This window comes from Lagopus leucura, unplaced genomic scaffold, assembly GCF_019238085.1.
Source record: "Lagopus leucura isolate 7727_CA_CO unplaced genomic scaffold, USGS_WTPT01 Super-Scaffold_100001, whole genome shotgun sequence".
Lineage (NCBI taxonomy): Eukaryota > Metazoa > Chordata > Aves > Galliformes > Phasianidae > Lagopus > Lagopus leucura.
In genome coordinates this window covers 89309778-89332087 of record NW_024962262.1, presented here as the reverse complement: position 1 = coordinate 89332087, position 22310 = coordinate 89309778, and the positions used below count along the sequence as shown (strand labels likewise).

Genomic DNA, 22310 nt, shown 5'->3' with positions numbered 1-22310 from the left:
CTGTGTCAACAGCTTTTCCCTCATCCACCAGGCTGGTCATCATAGAAAGAGATAAGTTTGTTTAGACAGAACCTCCCTTTCATGAACTCATGCTGGCTGGGCCTGATCCCTTGGTTGTCCTGCACATGCTGTGTGATCTCTGATAAGAAAATAGGAAAAAATTTGAAAAAATGAAAGTGTATGTGTATAACATAAGGAATGGTTTTAGTGATATATGTTTTATACACTTTCTTTTTTGTTTCCAGAAAAATACTAGCAGTTTTGTAGGCACTTTCTTCCTTAAGAGACCACTTGATTTTGGAGGGTAAATTGCATTGCCCGATATCACTTTCAAGCAGGAAAAGATCTGAGATAAAAATTGTGCTTATGAAAATAAATAGTCTCTAAGGTGTTTTTTACTTATGAGATTGAAGTTGTTTTTTTTACTAACTTCCATCTCATTTACACAAAATACTGCTGAAAATTGTTTTGACAGACTTTGCATTGACTTTGTTTACACTTGTTATGCAAGTTCAGTGACTTGCTCAATTCTGATTAAAGTTAGGAATAATGTATTAGGGTTCTCTCATTTGTGTTCCTGAATCTTTACTGTGAAAATACGAGTACATTATTTAGCCTTCAATTCTGTTTCAAGATCAACTTTAATGTCTTTATCAGCTAAAAATTATTGTTATTTCTGAAAGTTCTTTTTTTTTTTTTGGGAGGGAGGAAAAAAGAAGATACAAATATTTCTAAAGAGAGGCTCCATAGAAAAGGTAGTTCTGACTTCTGTGACTATTTCACAGGACTTGAATAGTGTTTGTTTTAAGGAAAAGAATAAAATTGTTCTCTAACAGAACTTGCAGAGGTTAGAACCTTCAAGTGTGTGTGTTGTTTGTTTGTTTGTTTCAAGCTTGGTAAAAACAGATCATTACCAACAGTTACGATTGGTGGGTTTTAGCAGAAACCATTTCCAAACGTATTTTGGTTCTTAAATGTGGGCAAATCAGCTAGTCAGCAGTTATATTTGCCAAAATGGATTTGCAGCTTATACAGCAGATGCTGTTTTTTCACACAGACTGTTTACTGTTGAATCTTGCAGTACAACAGGACTGAATGTTTCAACCTTAAATATCATCTTAAATTCTGCATGATTAGTGACTTTCATCCTTAGCAAGCCTTCATGCTCTCAATGTTCTCTTGTACAGGCAAGTACAGTAAGTACAAAGACTGAATTTTGAAGTTGGAATCTTTCACAAACAGGTGTTCCATTCTGTTGTTGGAGTGTTGGCCTAAGCTGCTCTGGCAAAGGGTCTGTCTATTCTGAATCCTCATGTGGAGTGTGATGAGCACATTCTCACTCGGAAGGCTTCCCAGGTCATAATACATTGACTGTTTTGTTTTGCTTCTCAGACTGGGTTTAATACCATACATCTGCTGTATGCTATTCTGTACTGTTTGGATGGGTGCACCTGGGATGGAATGGGTCTGTTATTAAAACAAAAAAACACAGTTCCCTTCAAAAGTAGTGTTAAATATTAAAGAATGCATTTTTTGCTTTTTGTTTTTTTCTTCCTTGGTGCTTCTATCTCAATCGATGTAAAATAATTGATTGAGAGTATGTGTTAATATAAAATTTCCTGAGAAGAAGTAAAATATTAATGTTAAATATGTAGTTAGCAACATGCTGTCAAGTAACATTGAAAGCTTGCTCCATGTGTTTAAAAAATAGGTTGTTTGTTTTTTTTTTTCTGCAGAAATTACAATGTAAAATTTCCTTTAAATGACTGAAGAAATTTCAGTAAAAAGTTCTTCTGTGATCTCTCTGACAGAGTCTCCTGAAGACGTAGCTCCAACGGTGGGGTTTTCCAAGATTGACCTTAAACAGGGACGCTTTGAAGTCACCATTTTTGATTTAGGAGGTGGAAAACGAATTCGGAACATATGGAGAAATTACTATGCTGAGTCATATGGTGTAATATTTGTTGTGGATTCTAGTGACATTGAAAGAATGGAAGAAACAAAGGAAGCCATGACTGAAGTTTTAAACAGCCCTAAGATATCAGGGAAACCCGTGTTAGTGTAAGTAATGTTTATAAATGTTTTGTTCATAATCTGAAATGTTGTAGATTTTGACCATTTTGACCTTCAGTATACCTTCTGATGAAGTATATGTGTATAGTGTAAATATAATGTACAATAACAGTATATTTTAGCATTAAACAATATTGCAATTAGTTGTATGGTTTTTCTGAAGTATTTGCTTATAATAATTAACAGAGCCTTTTCTTTTTTTCCTTTCTTGTTTCCTGGTTTCCCTCTTGAAGTGTATGTGGTTTCACATTCACTGCATCTGACTTCCTAGTCTTTTTCAGGGATATTTCTTTATCTTCTCTTTCAGTATTCATAAAAATACATTGAATTTTTAAATTATTTTCTTAACTCTTGAAAATTTAAGTAATATTTCAAATGATACGGTAGGTTAAAGGCTGCGCAAATCTGAAATTACAACTTCTTGTAAGAATGTTGTTACTAAAGGCTGTGGGGAGACCTCATTGCAGCTTTCCAGTGTTTAAAGGAAGTTCACAAACACGAGGGAAATCAACATTTTACAAGGGTTGATAGTGAAAGGACAAGGGGAAATGGTTTTAAACTAAAGGAAGAGAGATTTAGATGAGGTGTCAGTGGGAAGTTTTTTACTGAGAGAGTGGTGAGGTGCTGAAACAGGCTGCCCAGAGAGACTGTGGATGCTCTGTCCCTGGAGGTGTTTAAAGCAAGATTAAATGGGGCCCTGGGCAATCTGTTGTAGCACTTGATCTAGCGTCTGGTAACCGTGCATGTGGCAGGGAACTTGATGATCCTTGAGGTCCTTTCCAACCCAAGCCATTCTATAATTCTATTTTGACCTACATCCATTCCATAAATTGTAAACGATTGTTTATATTCTGCAATGCCTGTAAAGATTTAGTAATTAATATCTTGTTCACCTAACACGTGGTGCTGCTGATGATGCGTGATCAGTAATATCTCATTAAAGAAAACTTATTTCGTTAGTATTTGGTATTTGCTTTTGCTTTGGTGTGTGTGTTTTAAGTTTAATTGGTGGGAAATTTTGTTTGAAGTTTCAAAAGGTCTAGATATTCTTTCACAAAATAGATAAAAAGTCATTAATTGATCTCCTTAAAAACTATCTTTTGTGATACACTGGAAGTAATATTTTGTTAAATTCAGCAATGAAAAAAATGGTAACAAACACAATTTTCATAGCTTATTTTTTAAGTTTAAAGTTGAAAATGGTTTCTCAGAACAGTATCTTTGTTGGGTGTAATTGTACGTTTCTGTTGTATTATAAATAATCTATGCTTAAAGCTGAAAAGAGAGGCCTTCCAAGGAGTAGTGATATTCTGGTGGTTTGAGAGTGAAGCTTTTTTATCTGTTTTGATGAAATGGATTACAGTTAAGAAAGCTAATTGTATGTTGAAAAACAGTTTAGATTTTAACTTAATAGATGGAGAAGGCAATAAAGCCATCTTAATGCAACTAGCTTAACTTAAATCTGTTCTTCTAAAAATGAGCAACTGACAACTGTGCAGTGTTTCAAAACACATATAACTTTTTATTTTATTTTTTTTTTTTCATATGAATCTCTGCCCTAATCCTGTGATAGAGTTTATGTGGGTGTTTATCTTAACATCCACAGAGCTCACGCACTTCCTTGGTATTTAGTCCTGGTTCCGATCCTTGTCATTGGCTAATCAGGAGACAGTGTCTGTTAATTGGGCCTAATTGTTACTAAACTAAGTTTATTGATGTTATTTCCTTCTAATTGACTCTCTGCAGTCTTTGAGCAGAACTTGCTTGTGCAGTATCTTAGTTTTGTGAAGGGATTCATTAGTTCTTCAACTATTTCTTCAGCTTTAACTGTGGTGCGCTCAAGTGCTTAAGTGGTTAATCAGTCTTTTATGTATATGGAAATCGAGCAAATACATTTTTAGGCACCTTATACTGTTTTTCTAAGGAAGATTTACATTCAGCAAAAATAGAGGAAAAACTGCTTGCTTATTTTAATGAAGTTACGGGAGTTTACCATCTTAGTTATCCAAATCTCATTGCGAAGTATAATTTTAAATTGATTTAAGTATACAATATTTGATGCATGGACGCTGTATTCATCCATGAAAATATACTTATTTGTGCACAGAAATATATGTAACTACTGGGGACGCGTAAACACCTGCATTTGTACATGGAAATAGCGCTATTAGGAGTGGGAACCTGAGACACTAAAGTGAAAAGGAAGATGCAAGGGAAATAAAAAGTAAATAGAGATAAAATGATGAGACAAGAAGGACAGCGAAGGCAAATGTGGATTATATGCAGTGAATCTGAACTGTTGCTGGAGTGTGTGATGTGAGGAGATGCAAGAGATCTGCATTTGCTCAGAAGTAGGAAGAAACCAAGGTGGGAAATCCCACCACTACATAATAGGGAGGTGCAGAGAAAATGGAGCACAGTTCTTCTCAGACAGGTGGTGATATGTAGTCTTGATAACCAAACAAGAAGTCAGAAAAGTTTATGCATCAGTTTTTTGATTGTTACTGGGATTGCCTGCTTTGTGTTACTTTTATTTGTACTTTATTTGTATTTTGGGAGGAAAAAATGAAACTTGAACCAACTAAATATGAGCACTTGTACAAACAAGAACAACAATAACAAAACAAAACAAACAAACAAACAAAAAAAAACAAAAACAAACCAATCCAAACAACAACAACAAAAAAAACCAGCAATTGAAAGAATACTGATTATTTTATAACAGGTAATTCAACTGGTCTTGTGAATCCTGAGATTTACAATAATTTTGATGTTTCCCAAAAGCACATATGGCATGATTGGTACATTGTTTTGTTGATGCTTCTTATGAGTGGAAAAACAAGGAAGTGTTATTTGTCTCCTTTGATCTTTTCCTCTAGTGTATGTGTTTCAATGGAAATCATAAAATTTAGGCACAGATGAAGATCTCATTTCAGTCTTTGAACTCAGTTTGGAAAAACAGGTGCAATTTTTCCTCAGTGGAAGTGTGGAAGGGGAAAAGAGAAGAAAAATGAAGCAATGAAAGAATCCTGGGGTTGGTTGATAGGTTCAGTTTCCTGCATAAGAGCTGCTGCTTTGTCACTTGCAGCATGGGCAACACCAGCAGCATATTACTTTGCAAGGGTTTCTTTTTCGATACCTGACTGCAAGTCCAAATTTTTCTCTAGATATTTGGGTGTATTCTTGAGTGTTGTTCATACTGATTTCAATGTTGTTGATCATCTCCCCCTGCTCTTCTACCAGAACTGATATCTGGATGAAAAGGTCCTTCAAGTCTTTGATCTGAGTCTCTAGGCTGATCAGTTCTTTGTGTCTCTGTTCAATCTCTGAAAGCTGAGCTTTAGTAATTTTGGCTTCGGTGAGTAGATTTTCGTTGAAAATCTCCCATTTTCCTTGTTGGAGCATATCAGTGACTTCGTCCTCAGATACCTCTTTACCAGCTACTTCAAGCTGACGAACAATAAATCTTCTGCATTTCTCTTGTTTGGCTGTTATAGCTTCATTGTATGAAAGCATAGCATTTAGGTAACACCGGGACAGGAAAGTGTGCTGGGAAGCTAGAATTCTTACTATAGCACGTGATAACCCATATTCACTTTCAACTTTTTTCACTGTTTTTGACAGTTCATCCAAACCTTTTCGTATATGCTCTGCTTGAATTTTTATTTCTCTTGCTGTGTTAGATTCCTTTTTAAGAACACTGAACCTTCTCATTGAAGATACTAGACTTTTTTGTTGTTGACTGAATTTTTGAACTTCCTCCACCAAATTATTGATCTCGTTCTGAAGCTTCTGGATTTCATGGAAGTGCCTTTCAGTTATAGGCTCCCTTTCATAAATAATGGCCTGCTGTTCAAACTCTTCCTGCTCGTCTCGTACAGGTGGACAGTTATTTTCTCCAGCCATCTGTAGTTCTTTGGCTCGGAGTTTAAGCTCCTGAAGGCGATCTCTCATGATTCTTGAGCTCAGCTTTTTTCTTTGTTCTTTACCTCTCTTGCAACTCAGGGAGTTAGCTCTTTTAGTTTCTTTTAGCTTGTTTTTCTGTAATCAAAGTGTAAAGACAATCCATGTTAGCAGTGGTCTATAGGCATTAAAAGTAGTTTTGGAACTCAGCAGCTTCACTTTGTACGCTAGTAAAATTAGCAGGTGAGTGTTTTGAGTTCAAGGAAGGTGATGTAAGAACAATCTCCCCTTTAACCCAGTTTCTATAGGGCTTAATCAAAACCTAAAGTTTTTAATTTATCTTCAGATGTGCACAGTTAAGTCTTCCCTTGGCTTTTTTGTTATCTTTTGCGTTTCCATAGACAGTAATTTGTAGTCCAAACCAATTTTTATGGTAGATTATGGCTTATTATCTAGAACTTAAAATAACTAAGAACATGGCATGGGGGGGGGAGTGGTGGACGGGGGGACTTTGTGAAGGAAGAGATGAGAAACTCAAATTCTTGTTTTATCATAATTCTTTATTTGGTGAAGGAATATTAATAACTTTAAATCTTTTTGGAAATACTAGAAAATTTTCATCTTCAGTGGAAAGCAAGCACTTTGGCCTTTGAGACAATCTGCCTAGGGGTCAGAATTTTGGCTTGAATATACGTTTTAAGCTCTTAGTTCAGCCACACAAATTTTTTTTCTCCTTTTTTTCCTTGACTTCCCTTATCTGTCGAGTTAAAGTGATGATTACTGAACTACAGCAAGCAAGAACGTGTAGTTCAGTATGAAAATACTAAATAGAAGTGGATTCAGTATAATTAACATCAGGTATTGAAGATTTTATAAGCTTCTTTGGATTTCTGTCACTTTACATTGCCATTTGTGAACTTAATACAATTTTTACTGACATATTTATACAACATATTAGCACACAATTCAGTAGTGTTTCTTATTTAATAGAAAGTAGATTTAGTTATGTTTTCTACCTTAACTGTTGTGCATGCTTCGCTGGAGATATTTAAACTCACTCTGAGAATTATATTAACAGAGATCTGTTAATGTGATGCTGCACTTGATTTTCTAGCAAATCTGAGAAACGTACCTTTCATATGGCTTTGGGCATAGCTTTCAGCCTGGCCTCTGCGGTCAGTCTAAATTTCCCTGTTTGATTTTGAACGTAGGAAAGTATTTCAAGGATTTGCTTGAAGGCATCTTCCATTAAAAAAAAAAAAAAAGAAATTAAAAACAAAATCTTAAAAATTGGCAGCTTTTTGCAGTTGGTTTATGGCCACAATAAAATACGTATATATTTTTAAATGACCTCTGTTGAATGTGTGCTTATCTTCTTGAATGCAGCAATATCCGTGGAGAGGTATCTATAACCTGTAATGCACACAGATGAAACATTAACTAAGAAGCCCCAAAAAACAAGAGTGATAAGCATTAGTATTTCTGAATGCAAATATTTCTTCTTTAAGTTCAGATAAAGAAAGAACCTTTTAATGCCACAAGGAATAAGAGCTTGGAAAGGGCTGTTTGTGGGTGTTTATGTGGGATGGCATGCTTCTGGGATATAGTTCTCTGTACCACATACTGGGGGTTGGACCAAAAAATCTGTAACTTAGACACACACAATGTGAATGTTGTGGGCGTTTCTTCCTATGAGTGCCATTAAATTGTTTTTGAAGAGTATTACAGCTCATTTAAGTTTGCAAGACCTTTTGTCTATTTTCAAATATTTCCTTTCTTTATGAGCTCTCTGTGCAGGTAAATAAGTCGTTTGGAACACTGTGGATGATATGGACCTTTAAGGGAATATTTAAAATGACTAAAACAGCTCTTTCATCAAAGTACTTTTTCACTGAAACATTTCTGAAGATTTAACTTGGCTTTTCAAAATTCATATACTGAAGGAAGGGCATTTGGTAGTAAGATGCTTATGTTGCACATTTTCATTACGTGGAGCGTAACCCCTACACACTAGCAGGCAACTTCTAGAAGTCTTTGAATCATATTAATGAACCTGAGTTTATGGAATTAGTGCACACACTCTGCACCTTCTTGCATATCTACTGCAGTTTGTCTTTTTGGTAGGATTATTTTTGTTATTGTTGTTATGGCTGTTTTAGGGCTGCTGTTTTTCATTTTTTGTCTTTTGTTCTCTGCTCCGTAAACAAATGGGATGCTCCATTCTGCAGAAGTCAAAAATATTGGTCATTGCTGTTTTGCAATAGATTGGCACTGGGTTTTACTTCTTGTTTTCGAGTTTTTGTATAAATCTAATAAATAGTTTGTGATTAGCTTGCAAACTGTTCAGTGAATCAAAGTATTTTCTTAAACTTCCCATGATTTTTTTCCTTGAAATAAAATCAAGAACTGAAAATCTTTGTTAAAAGTGAAGTGTTCAGGACTGGAAGACTATTAAATTTTTACTTAGGGTCTTCTGGTCAAATCAAATGTGTTTCTTTCATGGGTTTATTCAGGCGTGAATGTTAAACTGTGCAGTAGTATCTTTTAGCTGGTTTTGAGAGGCTTCAGAATAGTCTTCCTAAGTGACTGTGTTTTATAGATGCATATTGTCTGAAATCCCAATTCTAGAGAATCTTTTTTGGTGAGCAAATGCATTATTTCTTTCTAATATCCAAAAGAGTGCATTTTGTGATAGCTACAAGGAATCAATCTAGTAACCTGTCAATATGCAAACAATTTTGTTACATTAGAATAACTTCATATAATAGTTCTGTGGTTTCTCTGATCCCTTACCCATATTTAAGGTCCCTAAATATTTTTTTTTCATTATCTAAGTCATATTTTAACATATTTTCCACAGATTTATACATTGCTATCTACAGGAAGATTAGCTTAAAAACAAAACTTTAAACGTACAGACATCAATTGTAAGAAACAATGCTGATGTTGTACCATAGTACAGATTTCCCTTACTGCTTTTTTAATTGGTTTCCCCTAAAACCTCCAACTTCACCCCCCACTTCTGTGATTTCAGATCCAAACATAATGTTTATTCATTTGCTGCAAGAGAATAATTAAAAAAAAAAAAAGAAAAACAACAAAAAAAACTGGTAGATAGTGAAAGTTACCATATTGTACTGAGAGTTAACAGGCAAACTTCCAAGTAATTTTGTGGAAAATGCTACTTCAGGGTGGAGAAAAATACAACATGTATTTATTTTATTACAGTAATTCCTTATTGTTGCTTAACTAGTGGTATTTCCCACAGCAAAAAGAAGCAGTTTCTTTAAGGTTAACATTCTTTTGAAATGTTTCAGAACTGCTTGGCACCACCATGACTGCTGTGGGGAAAGTTCAGCGTGGGGCATGTGAAAGAACAAGGCTTTGGAGAATTGACCTGAAAATCTTGTTTTAGTACAGCCTAACGCATTTGTTGACCCATGTTAATTTAACATGGCTTGGCAATCCTATGATCAAAAGCAAGTTTTAATGGCACCATTAATGCTTATGTGAGGTGGCAAGACTTTATTGTATCTAAGGAAATTCAAGTAATTACTGGCAAGCTGTAATACATGCATATGGTCATCCAGTTGTTCCATCAGAACACAGCACAATTTCTCAAAAGGACAGTTACTGATTTTTCTTATGTTCAATTTGCTGTGGCTTTGAAGTGAATTGATCAGAGGACCATGAGAACTAGGTTTGCTGTTCAATTTATGTATCTATTAACAATTATTAATCTACTTTTTGATGGTTTGGGTTCACTGATCTCGAAATATTTGAATTCCTGGAGGGAGAGAAGAAACTAAAAAGCAGCAGAATTGCATGACTGTTAGGGGACTCTTTGCAAAGTATGAATCATATAGTTATCCACAAAAGGAACAGTTTCTTCTCAAATCTCAGACATAAGAAGAAGTAAGCAGAAAACACTTCAAGTAGCTAATTTTTTTTTTTTTTTTTGTCTTGTTTATTGAACTCACTAGGGAGTGGAATGTAAGCAATGGAACCCTACTTTCGTATCCTACCTCCTATTTGGATTGCCTTCAAAACCCGCCTCTGAACTTGCTTGCCAGTAAATGTGGCTGATTGTATTGCAACTGAAACTCATGCTGGTTTAAAATAAACAAGGATGTCTTCATGACATAGATAACCTTGGAAATTGTTGGCTTGACTATTTGAGTGTTTCCTAACTAACTTGGTTCATATAGGGAGTCCTTTGTGTTGTTGTCCTTTGTGTTGGATTGTATGTATAGGTGTGCATCCTGCTGTTCTTTCGGTTGAGATGAAAGACTTACTGAAGTTTTTGCCAACACAGGGAGAATGTGCCAGCCCTTTTAGAGTTAAGGGAATTCATAGATGGAAATCTCTTGAGTGACTAAGTCCCCTACATTCAGAATACAGTCAGGTTCCAGCTTTCTCTGCCGAGTTTAAACCAATTCTTCATGTTTCAAACTATTTCAAAAGGATCTGATGTTTTCAAACCCATTCAAACCCATTTTTAATCTGATATTTAACACTAGGATTTCTTTCTTTAGAGTATTGATGTATATCAATAACCTTATTTCTACCTTTTCTGGAAATAATGCCGCCCCACAGTAATGCTGAGGGGAAATCAAGCACAGCTGGACAGACAGTAGTTTGAAGGAATTATGTCCTTCAGTGAATGAGCATTGTGAACCTTGATACTGTCTTCATCTTTCATGTGAGTATTGCCTCATCTTCTTGGATCATGGAAACCAGTCTGAAGCTGGAATAATATTAATTCCTGGGAGCTGGACAGAGAGCAATAGCAACAGTGATGAGTAAAGGTTTTTACTAATTAAACATCCTGTGATCTTCTACATCAACTAGACTTCTTTCCCATTTATCATGAGGCCGTTGTCCTGCCACAGATATGCTACCAGGTTTGCCTTTTTAGTCATTTGCACAAAGGTTAATTTGACTTGAGAGTGAGTGTTTCAGGGGAAGAAGACTTGTGATGTTTGTAGCCAGATTCGTTTAACATTCTTAGGTGCTCCACGTTTTGATTAAATTTCACTTTAGGAATAGTGGAGTTTTTTATGTGATCCTTATATGTTTAAATATTCTATATAGTGCTCCCAGTTTGACAAATCATTTAAGCAGATGCACAGATCTGAGCATGTGGTTAAACCTCCCCAGAAGAGCTCTCTGTTTCCCAGTACTGTATGTCATTTTCGCTCTGAGAAGCTGAGACTGGACTAAGCTCAAATCTAATTGAAGATAGTGGGCTTTGAGCATGTGCTTAAAATTAAACAGGTCTTTACGTGTTTCCCTAATAACAAGTGGTCTCACAGTTGTATTGTGTAGAATTATTTTATATTAACAGTGTCCTTGAAAGGCACTTTTCCCTCAATACTCTGTGAGAGTGCTTGCTAAGTTCTTGCTGACAAACCATGTTACTGCTGTAAGCAGTTCAGGTGAGATGCTGTCATAACCATGGTGTTTTGCAAGCAATGTGAATAGGCATGCTTCTGAATGATTTAATCAACTCATCAGGGTGTCATCTGGAGAGGAACAAATGCTGAGCTTGCTTTGCAGGTGTGGGAGCAATAAGATCCTCTGTATTTTCTGCTGAAAGTTTTTCACCTCTGCAGATGTGCAGCTGCTGAAGTTCCTTGCCAAAAGGCATCCTAAGTTACAGAGGTGGGGAATGTGTGCACATCTGTTTGCGGAGGAGAGGTTTGTTTCTCCTGTCCTGGGGGATTATGTTCTCATGATACATAGCGCCAATTTTCATGGAGAAAAGTGTTGAATTTCACAGGGCACCATAAGGGCACTTTGTAAATAAGAATTCACTTGCTAATGTCAGCCAAGCACCATGTTTCTAAGTTAGAAAGGAAAGAATTCCCACTATTTCAGACTGTTGGAGGTTTGTATTTTAAAACATTAAGCTTCTCTTAAGATAGGTGTGTATTTCACATACTGATTAACTATTTCAGCTGCTAAGCATGCTGTGAATATAAGCTTTGTTTCCTTTTAGGTAGGCATTGTGTCTTGGATCGTCCAGACCTTATAGTGGTAAAGAGAAGTAAATACCTCTTACTGAAATTGAGGAGGTTGTTTTCTCCAACACACCAGCACTTTGGCTTCTGGTCAAAATCAGACCTGGAGGCACCATCTTCAGTCTACAGAAGTCACTGGGATCTTTTCCATGAATTAAGTGAGCCTGGGACCAGACTGTGATTGAGAATCTGTTTTTCCTTGCCTTTATGCGTTAGACTATATATGTAGTAATTCGTGGCCTAATTCCGCAAGTGTCCTGAAAAGAGGTGTGTGAAGTGTTGAGTTTTTTCCAGGTCATGTAAGAAAGCCTGATCCTGCTATCTGACGTTGTTCAGCAATCTCAAACTCGGTTTCCTACTGGGAAATCAACACACAATTACTTAGTTTGGATTGGATTTCTCTTTCCCAGTATTCCTTTGACTGACTCCAACTTGAGGTTTTGCCTTGGTATTAACTCTCACATAAACAGATAGTCCTGTACTTTTCTTGATGAAAGATATTGACACTTAACTGTGCTAAAGTTTGCTCCTTTGGTGTTGTCTTGTTATGCAGTAGGAAACTTTTATTGAAGGATAATTTAGTATATACAAATTCAGTGTAAAACACAAGATCTCTCTGTTAAATTCCTAAATTTCTCCATTAAACTCCCACTTGAGTGTTTAAGGGAAAACCAGGTTTGTGTCTAAAAGCCACAAATTTCAAAAAATGCTGTTAGAATTTTGAGGTTACTTTTAAATAACTTATTCTGGTATGTAATATATTGCTTCATGTCCCACTTGCTTAACGCTTAACTTGGATGGGGCAATTTTTTTTTTTTTTTTTTTCATCTGAAAGAATCTGGAAGCACTGTCAGAAACAGAGGACTTGCCTTACAGAAGTGATGAAATACTTCAACTACAGCTGGCAGTCACTGTAGGAATAGAAATTCCAGCTTTCCTGTTCTTCATACCCAATTACTCACATTTGTACTCCCTCTGCTAATTTATGCTCAAGGCAACCTTCCACTCAGCATAGCCTAGAACATTGTTAGCATCCATGTCAGACTTCTTCACTGGTTGGAGAAGTTGGGTTACAACAGCTAAGAGCAGGAGGTTGACTTCAGTAATGGTAATAGGAAACAAGCATTAGCTTGCTAAACTGCAGCAGCAAATTGTTGACTAAGTTTAGAAACAGCTCTGAGTGCTCTGACATAAACAAATGTGAAGAGCGTCAGTGAGATCTGTCGGCGTTTCCTGCCATTCCTCAGACGTAAATGTTGCTCCATTTGAGTTACTGAAGCGTTATTCAGAACCATAATCACAAGCTGTAGGCCTTTAAAAGATACTGTGTAGTCAGGGAGATGATACAGCTGCGGTAATTCAGTCGAAAGGCACTGTGCCTTTTCTATGTACAGTAAAAAAGTTATGTAATAGTGAAAGCATAGCCAAAGAACAGATAAGGCTGCAGAATGATTTTGGGCAGAAGGTGGATAGGGGTAAGGAAGGGAACAGGATAGTCTACAGAAGAGAAAAAGTCAGGGTCAGTTTTGCAGTACATTTTACAGTACATAAGCTGTACTTAGAGCTTAAGGATTATTGACCAGCTTTCATTAGCATACTATATTTGGCCGGGAGAGGGGAGTAGGAATGCGCATGCTGCATTTCAATTTGGTCATGCTGACAAGCCTCATCTCCTAGGAAGGCTTTGCTCTCCATCCCCCCTCTCCCAGTGCACACACATAGTTGTTATTCAGATTCACTGGTGATTCAGTTTGTATTTGTTCTGGTAGTCATCTTCTTATGTATTGCTGACAGGTTTAGGAGTACAATTTTCACATCTTTGTCAAATATTTTAAGGGTACTGCAGGAATATTGGCGTTTTGATCATTTTAATGTGTTGTTCACCAGAGATGAGTCTCTCCAAAGTGATGGCCTATGTGGATGGGAAGCCTTTACAATGACAGGTACATCTACACCCTGCCTAGGAGAACAGTAGATCCTGAGAAGCGGACTACTAGTATCCATTATTAATTTGTTTTGATGATAAAGTATGCCTTAAATTCTTATCAAAGATCACATCATTACCTCTGCTGAAACAGCTTTAAAAAGCAAAACCGAAACAAACCTGCAATAAAAATAAGGGTTGATTTATTTTTCTGTCCTTTAGTTATGATACAATGAAGGGCACTAGGTAGAAGACACTTGCAAGCAACGTATATCCCAGAGGAATTTCAGCTAAAAGTAATTTTTTATTTGATACATTCCTAGGCTGCAGTGAAGTTGCATCTCTGTTATATTGTGCAAAAAAACCAAACCTGTGTAACTGTTCTTTTTGACAGCATTGGCTTTGAGTCATGTTCAGAGTCATACTCTGGTCTGGAACCTGATTGCTGTTTTGAGTGTCTTAGCAATTCAATAAAAAAATTACTGAAGTATTTCTGTCATTTAAACTTAATATTAACTCTTAATAGTTTCTGGGAAAGACTGAGGTTTTGAATCGAAATTTAAGCTTTCTGAAAAAGTTGTGCTTTCATTTATTCTCTCAGGAAAAGAAATAATATGTTTTGTGCTCTAGAATCTTGTGTTATTACTCCAAGATACGTTTTAAGCAACTGAAGTAAGGAAATTTGTTGCAGATTAAATTTATTTTCTCCTTTTTTCAAAATAAAAAAGTTTCTTTTAGCTTAATTGTCTTGTAAAAACACATGCTTAAAGCAAGGATGAAAGTGTCCTCTTAAATCATCATGTTTTAAGATGATAATTCCTTGGAAAAGCATACTTAAGACTAGTTGTAAGTTCAAGCTTCTGTTTGTGGGCAGCATGGTTGTTATTCAACAAGAAAACAGTAAAGGCGGAGAGTTTGCCTTGGGTATAAGCCTAAAAATGCATGCCATTTGTATTTGCAAGGTAGGTAAGTACTATCAAAGTATATCATATGACAGTGCAAAATCAATTGCATTTTCAATGCAGGGGACTTGAATGAGATCCCTATCAATATTTTTAAGAACTGCTAACATGTGAAGGCTGTTTGTATAATTAGTAACATGTTGTATCATCACAGCCCACTATGTGATGTGATGTTGAGGAAATAGAATCTTGTTTCTTGAGAAAATATCCCATACTAGCACTGCCAGAAGACAACTGGGCAAACCCAAAACGACCCATATGAAGGAGAATAGAAATGGTACATTTGAAGCTATGTAGCTTGGGAGTTCTCTAGTTGATGTGAAAGGGAGAAACACAGATACTAAATAAAAATGTTTGATTCAAATATAACAAAACAGGCCTGAGTATTAAGGGGATTTGCACAACAAAATTTCATGGGTGAAAATGATTCAGAGATTGCTGGAAGAGTGTCATTAAGCTGTGCTGCTGGAGTGAGCACTTCAAGGGAGAGGTAAGGGCAGAAAATAGATTTTTAGTTATTTTAATTAATTTAGATGTTCTTGGCCAGAAATCTGTAACACACTCAAGATGCTGGAGATACACTGCTTTTAGGGCAGTTCTGTGGTGTTGCATATGGGAAAAGCATACTAACAGAGAAGATGATAGGCAAATAATAGAAGTATGAACTTTGGCATCAGTAGGTATGGGAGAATATGGTAAGTTTTGAATCATCTGTTTTAGAAGATTTTGTACTTTCAAAGTCTCTACAGCTGCCAGTGTTCTTCCGTATCAGTTACAGAGATGTGATGATGTTACTATTTTTATGAAATATGTGATTCAGTGATGCATAATGAATCAGTGGCAAAGCTGGGTTTGTACTTTGGAGTTCTGTAACCTATTCTGAATTGCCAGTAGAAGATTTGAGGATAGCGATCTGTCATTATTTCCACGTGTACAGACAGTGATTCTCAGGCTGTCCACTGAAACTGTGGGTATTGGAAGGTGTTACGGTCATGCCTTTGCACTGGCATAAGTCACACTTGCAGGTGCAGCATACATCACTGAGTGTGATACCCTCTAGTTGGTAAAGGACTGGAATATCTCGTATTTAAAACTGAAGAACTTATTTAATGTGTTTATGATGTTTCCTGTACTAAAGAATTACTGAAAGTAGTGCTCTTTAGGAAACTTGAAAAACAACAACAACAAAATCACTTAGATTCCTGGTTTTGTTTTTCTTTCAGACAAGAATAATGCTAGTAATCAGCACTTTCACTTGTTTAGCTGGTATGAACATGGTGGTCACCTACAAGTCATAGAAATCCAGAAAGAAGACTATAAATTCCTCTACCAAAAGTTACATAATGAGGCTTTAGATATCTATATATCGTAAGGTAGAATTTGAAAGTAAATTAACAGAAGACAAGGCTGAAGCAGGATGAAGGACAACTGAAATCATTTCCATTTAATAGAGCATATATTTTTAACTCTAGTTTTCTCTAGAACTCTGTTAGTATAAATCTATTTCCAGATTCTCTTTTATCCTGATAGTAGAGTTGCAGGAGCAAAATTCATAGTCCCACTTAGTTTTCATTCTCATTTCATCTATCATGTCATATGGCTAAGTACTGCAGCCTTGCAACTCATCTGTAATAAATGTAAGGATTTCTAGGGAAGGCAAAAACCACAATGTATCTTACAGGCAGTTTCCATAAAGAAACTTCATTATTTGTCTTGGTATCTATTATTAAGGTGAAATACATGAAAAGTATATGAAAATAATACATATTTTCAGGGATTTTTTTTTAATTCTTACACAAAAACATAGCAGCATAACTTATTGCTTTTGCAGTTTAACACCTGGAAGTTAAATACGGTGTTCTGATTATAATCTCAGATCTCTGTGTAAAGCCCATTTGAGTAGTAGGTTGGAATAAACAGGTAGTGAAGAAGTGTGTTGGAGAAATACACTTTTGGTAAATGAGAATAGGATTCAGATATGAGGTAGGAATGTGGCTGCTTACCTAAAGTGAAACAAATGATAACTGACATTCTTTTAACCACTTCAAAAGGTAGTATGAGAATGAGATTGCTCTAGAGTTGCCTAAAGATACTACAAACAGGATGAGTTTAGAATCTTACATTTAAATAAAATAATAGTTAGAAGTGTCCTGGAGGAGCTAGTTAAGGAAAAAGGTGAATTAGAGAAATTGATCTCCCTGCAGTTACGTGTACACAAACTCTTTCTTAATTGATGTTTGTAAGCAGATGGTCTTGGAGCGTCTCATCGCTAGTTTTTCATTATATCTTACCCTAATATTCAAAGTGTTGTTTTATGTAACATTAGAAGGCATAAAAAGCAAACTAGGGAAATTAAATATTCTGTGTTTTTGAGGAAGACCCTAGTGTCAATCAGTAAAAAGTTACCAATGATTTTCCAACTCTTATCAACAATCCAGAAAGTTCCTAATGCTAAGGCAGCTCCTTGGAGTGCCAAAGAATGTAGCTTAAGATTTGCTAAGAGCCACATTTGGACTATTTGTGTAGTTAAAAGCTGTTAAATGCAATCTGCAAAAAGTCTACACAAAGAAGGGAGAGCAGGGAGTTCCTCTCAGTCCCGGTGGGAGGCTGAAACTATTTGCTGGTTCTCCTATATGTGTGCTTATTGAATTAGCAGTAAGTTTGTTTTTCTTGAAAAGCTAATGAACTGCAAATAATTGAAGGGCAAAAACTATCTGAAACACTCACATCTTTCTGTCTGTCGATCAAGAGTTTGAGCTGCATGGTCAGTAACATGAGGAAAACAAAGAAACTAATAAATCTTTTCTTCATATAACTGCACAGGCCTCAGTTTTCTATTGTCATGCTAGTAATTGCTGTCCACAGGACTGTCCGAGGGGGAAAAAAAATGGATGAGATGAAATCCTGAAGAAAATATGTGGAATATCATTTCTAAAAGCTCAACTGTGGGTGGAAAAATATGGCTTTGTTCATTCTTGTTTAGACTGCTGTGCAGTTGAAAGCTTCTCCCTCTTGCCTTTGAATTCTGAGGAATGGTGGCTCAGTCATTCTCAAAGCTATGGCTTCTTGAAGTAACCTTCAAGCCTAGTATTCCTGATCTCAGATCAATCATTCTTTTAAAGATACATTTTCCTGAAGTTACTTCTACTCAAGATTGACAATTTTGATACTGCAGTATTTTGACCAAAGTACCCTGGAGGTATATTGTGCTCTGTTATATTTTTAATGGCCAACATGCAGATTTGACCAAACTTCTCGAGTCTGTGATAACTGGCTAAACCCAAAAGCAGTATGTATAAGCTACTTTCACATATTACTTCTAACAGCCTGCCTGTACAGTGTTTAGTTTTCAGTGTTCTTACTGTATGGTAATCCAGAACCAAATGCACAAGTTGTAAAGCAAATGTATTTAAAACAAAAAGTCCAAGCCTGCAAACCAAGAAAATAAACACATCTAGGCACTCATACAGAATACCTTCTGTGAAAGAAACATCTGTTTTTTCTCTAACGTTTCTTCTTTGTTTGTTTGTTTGTTTTAAGAAAACTGAGATACAAATACATCCTTTTTATACCAGATTTTTTCACCAAATCTCTTGGACTGTGAAGTAAGTTTTAATGCTTATTTGTTCACTACTTGCTGGGTAATTTACATTTTAGAAGCAAGCTACGAGTGCACATAGTTCATGTTCAGAGACTTTTTTGCTGGTATTTCTTCTGGCTTCTGAGGGAAATACTGAAGTGTAGATGTCAGTTGTGCCAATGCACACATACACTCCCTTTCCACACTGTTTCCCATGACTCTAAAAATAAAGTTCAAAGCTCTCTAGTTGTTTTTTAAAAAAAGTCTTACATGACATAAAAGCATTTGGTTCTTTCCTCTTCTCTGTTTCTTTTATAAATAACACTTTTTGTTACACTAAGAGGGTTCCAAGTATACTTTGTGAAATTGAAGTAAGAAAAGCATGATTTTATTTATAAAAGCTTTGGAGTTGGCAAACTTAATGTTATATGCCATCAGTGCTTTCAAGTGTGTTTATCAATACTTCTTATAGTTCTTAAACACCGAAGATTGTTACATATGAAGTTCTGCTGCTTTGGAAAATTAAAACCAAGCTCTGTCCTTTAAGATAACCCCAGTGTATTCAGTAAAGAATGAGGTTTTATGCATAAAACTTGGCTTCAAAGCTTAGCATTCCCGTGCATGAGCAGTGGAGCTCTGAGACATTGTTAACCCAGAGTTCTATCCAATTATTTTCAGGGTCGACATTTACTGTTTGCGTGTCTTGACACTTTCGACACAGACCACGCAGCCTTTTTCTGATATTTGCAACTTTTTAAACGTTAAGTAAAATAGAAGTCTTTACCTTTCAATCCAGTGCTGATGGCACACGTTATCCTTTGGAAAGGAGCTCTGGAGGCTAAGCTTGAGTATAATGAGACAAATACTGTTTTGAGTATTTTCCCAAGTACTGTGTCTTGAGTGGCATTCCAGTAAGTCTTTTCAGCACGCTTTCTGCTCCTAGTCCTTAAATAATTGTCCAAGGGTTCATCTTCAAGTGCAGCAGTGCGAGAGAGAAGCTGACTTCTGCAACTGCAGTAGACAGGCAAATTGATTACTTTCTACGTGGGGAATCTGGTTCTGCCTGTTTGCAACCCAGCCTTGCTGCGAGGCGGATCACTCTCATGGAGTTGGCCAATAGTAGGAAGTGTCTGAGACCAGCTCCCTAGGTAGAGACCTTGTCAGCTGCAAACATAGCACTGCCTGCCTCTGAAGCACAAGTGTAAGCGCAGTAATTGCTTTCTTCTACGCTGAAGTGAGAAGGAAAAAGAAAGCGAGAGTATGTTGCGGATCTATTCATATGCTTACTTGAAAGGAAAAAACATGAGGCATTGTTAATGCACAATGTGACGGTCAGTGTCTTAAACATATTTGAACAATATGTTTATTCCTTAAGTTTGATCTACAGACTGAAGTGGGACAGGGATTAGAACAACAGGAAATGTATGACCTGTATAAAATGAATTCTTGGGGAGCACGAGGTGGAGACTGCTATTTGGATATTTCACTTAGCCAGGTACAGAACTTCAATTCCAATTTTTGAATACACTGGTATTATAACAGGATTTCTGTATTGGAAACAGAAGATAACTGTCCAAAAAAGCAAACTGTATGCCATTCAAAGTAGTAAAGGTCAAAAATCAGCAGATACTGCATGTTATAGGGCATTACTGTCAAACTGAGGTATGCAGTTTACAAAGATTACATTCTGCGTCATCTGTGATTTGTAGAATGTCCAGAGAAACAGTAAATACTATAGTTATTTAATCTTGAGGTTGAAAAGGCTGTGGCAACAAAGTATGTACTCAGAAATATTTTCTTAAATCAGATCAAGATAGGGATTGACAGCACTGCTGAGGAATGCTTTTTGAGACTAGGAAAAGTGCAATAGGATTTTTAAACTGTGGCAAAGGTAAGGTAAATGGAGGGGAAAAGAAAAAGAAGGCAGAGATACCTGTTTCCAGTCTTTTAATTTCTCCCTATAACTTTCTTGAATTCTATTTCAATTTTTCTCTAGTTTAGTTTCAGGCACATTTAATAACCAAATACTGGGACAATGTTACTTGTTGTAGCCATTTGTTAAGAAACAGTGCCAGAGTTACATAAACACGTTGAAAACGTCATTGGTTCTGTATATGACGTAAGGAAGTGTGAAGTATTGTCTGCACTAAACCACAAAGAGTACAAGGCACTGTAGAATTAATATTTTTGTCAAGAAGTGGGAATGGATTATCAAATCAAGTGTTAACATACTGGGGAACTCTGTGCTCTTTCTAGCGCTGCAGGCAAGTTAGCAAAGTTTTGATCGTAGGTAGGATATAGGAGTTTTTATCCCCAAGCTGATAGTAAATGTATAAACTTTTTTGATTGCACGTGGTTTTTAAGACTAACGAAGATCAAAAGAGAATTGAGCTGTCAGGATGTTTAAGAAGCTGTCTTTCCGTGGTCTCCTTCATACACACTCCTTGAAAGGGAAGGTCAGCACAATGAGATTAATGGAACGACAAGGAACGTTTTTTGGAACTGTAAATATAATACAGCTTTTTTATGGCTCTTTGAGGTTAAAGGATCTCTTAGGATTATGATAATTAAGAACTGAGACTCTGATACTACAATTCTGGAAAAATCAGAATAAGTAAGTTTCTGGGTGGACCTCATATGCTGACAAGTTTCTCTAAGTATGGAGTGAATTCTTTACCATTGTTTCCTCCCAGTAAGGAGTATGATAAATTCTTATAAGCTTTGGCCAAACATTCCATAAAAGTGATGATGACAACTTCAGATTTAGAAGAAAGACCGTGAAGTCTGGTTTTAAACCAATCTGCCATTTCATTCATGGAGGCCAAATTGTTTGTGATTTTGTCTAGAAAGTTGATTCAGAGTTCTTTGGCAGTGGAAGAGTTGCTAAATTACAAAGTTATTTTAGGGGAATTGCTTTACTAGAGAGAAGCAAGTGCAGTTTTCTGTTTTCCTTGTACTATGAAAAATTCCTTTTACAGCTTTTGCACTTAAATTGTCTGGATTATGACAACTGTAGAAAGTACTATTACCAGTATTTCTAGAAATCAAAATCTGATTGCATGTTATATTCCAAAATGATCTGAGGGCTGCTCCAAAGGTAATGCCTCCTGTTTTATTATGTTCACTCATAATGTCAGAGTGGATGTTGGTATAGCAGTAGAGGTTGAACCTTTCCACCAGAATTCTGTTATATTTTGTTGCCATGTGACGGATAGCAGCAGAGGGGCAGAGTGACAGAATGGAGTCTGACATGGAAATGCAGATGAAGCAAAGATGTGTCTTTTTCCATGCAGAAAAAATAGTACCCACTGACATTCATAGAAATGAATAAAAGATAAGACAATAAAGGCACTTCATTTTACAGAATACTTATTTTGTAAGTTATGCATTTTGTATACCTTCCTTTTTCTTCTCTTGCTTTAATAATAAAATATGTTTTTTAGAGCTATTCATGCAAATTCTGAGTTTTACTTATGAAGAACAGGTTCAAGATACTACATAACAAACTGTTTGGCAGCTGAGAAAAATTGTGCTTGCCACAATTTTTTTTCTGTCCACCTCAGGCAGACCTGAGGTGATTGTGAAGCAGTATTATGTGCACGTGGAAAGTGCATGTGGATTGGGAAGTTGCAAAGTTCTGAACTTTGATCCACAGACCCCAGCAGGTTATACTGGGTTGCCGTAGGTGAGCAGTACAGTTGATGTCTTCTCAGCTGTAAAATATGATTGCTTTGTCTGTGGATGTGTAGTCATTAGTATCAGTATCTCTGATGAAAATGGTGTATGGTAGAAAGAACTAAGAATTAAAGCTGGAGTAATGCATTTCCTCTTTACTTTCTCCTACG

General features: G+C 36.2%; 2 protein-coding genes across 2 annotated transcripts in view; one reads left to right on the top strand and one right to left on the bottom strand.

Moving 5' to 3' along the window:
* ARL13B (ADP ribosylation factor like GTPase 13B) overlaps positions 1-22310 on the top strand; it is a 44841-nt gene that overhangs the window by 8205 nt on the left and 14326 nt on the right. Inside the window, 1 exon segment of the mRNA XM_042867610.1 lies at positions 1812-2061. Within this exon segment, the coding sequence (XP_042723544.1) occupies positions 1812-2061 (250 nt within the window).
* Positions 4598-19598, bottom strand: STX19 (syntaxin 19). The gene is made up of 3 exons (XM_042867611.1): positions 19250-19598; positions 7109-7218; positions 4598-6114 (listed from the first exon to the last, which is right to left on the bottom strand). Exon 3 carries the CDS (start codon positions 6025-6027, stop codon positions 5152-5154), a length of 876 nt encoding a protein of 291 aa, XP_042723545.1. The 5' UTR covers positions 6028-6114; positions 7109-7218; positions 19250-19598; the 3' UTR covers positions 4598-5151.

Excerpts from the sequence above, each read along its gene's own strand:
- STX19 (XM_042867611.1), bottom strand. The coding sequence starts at position 6,027 with ATGAGAGATCGCCTTCAGGAGCTTAAACTCCGAGCCAAAGAACTACAG.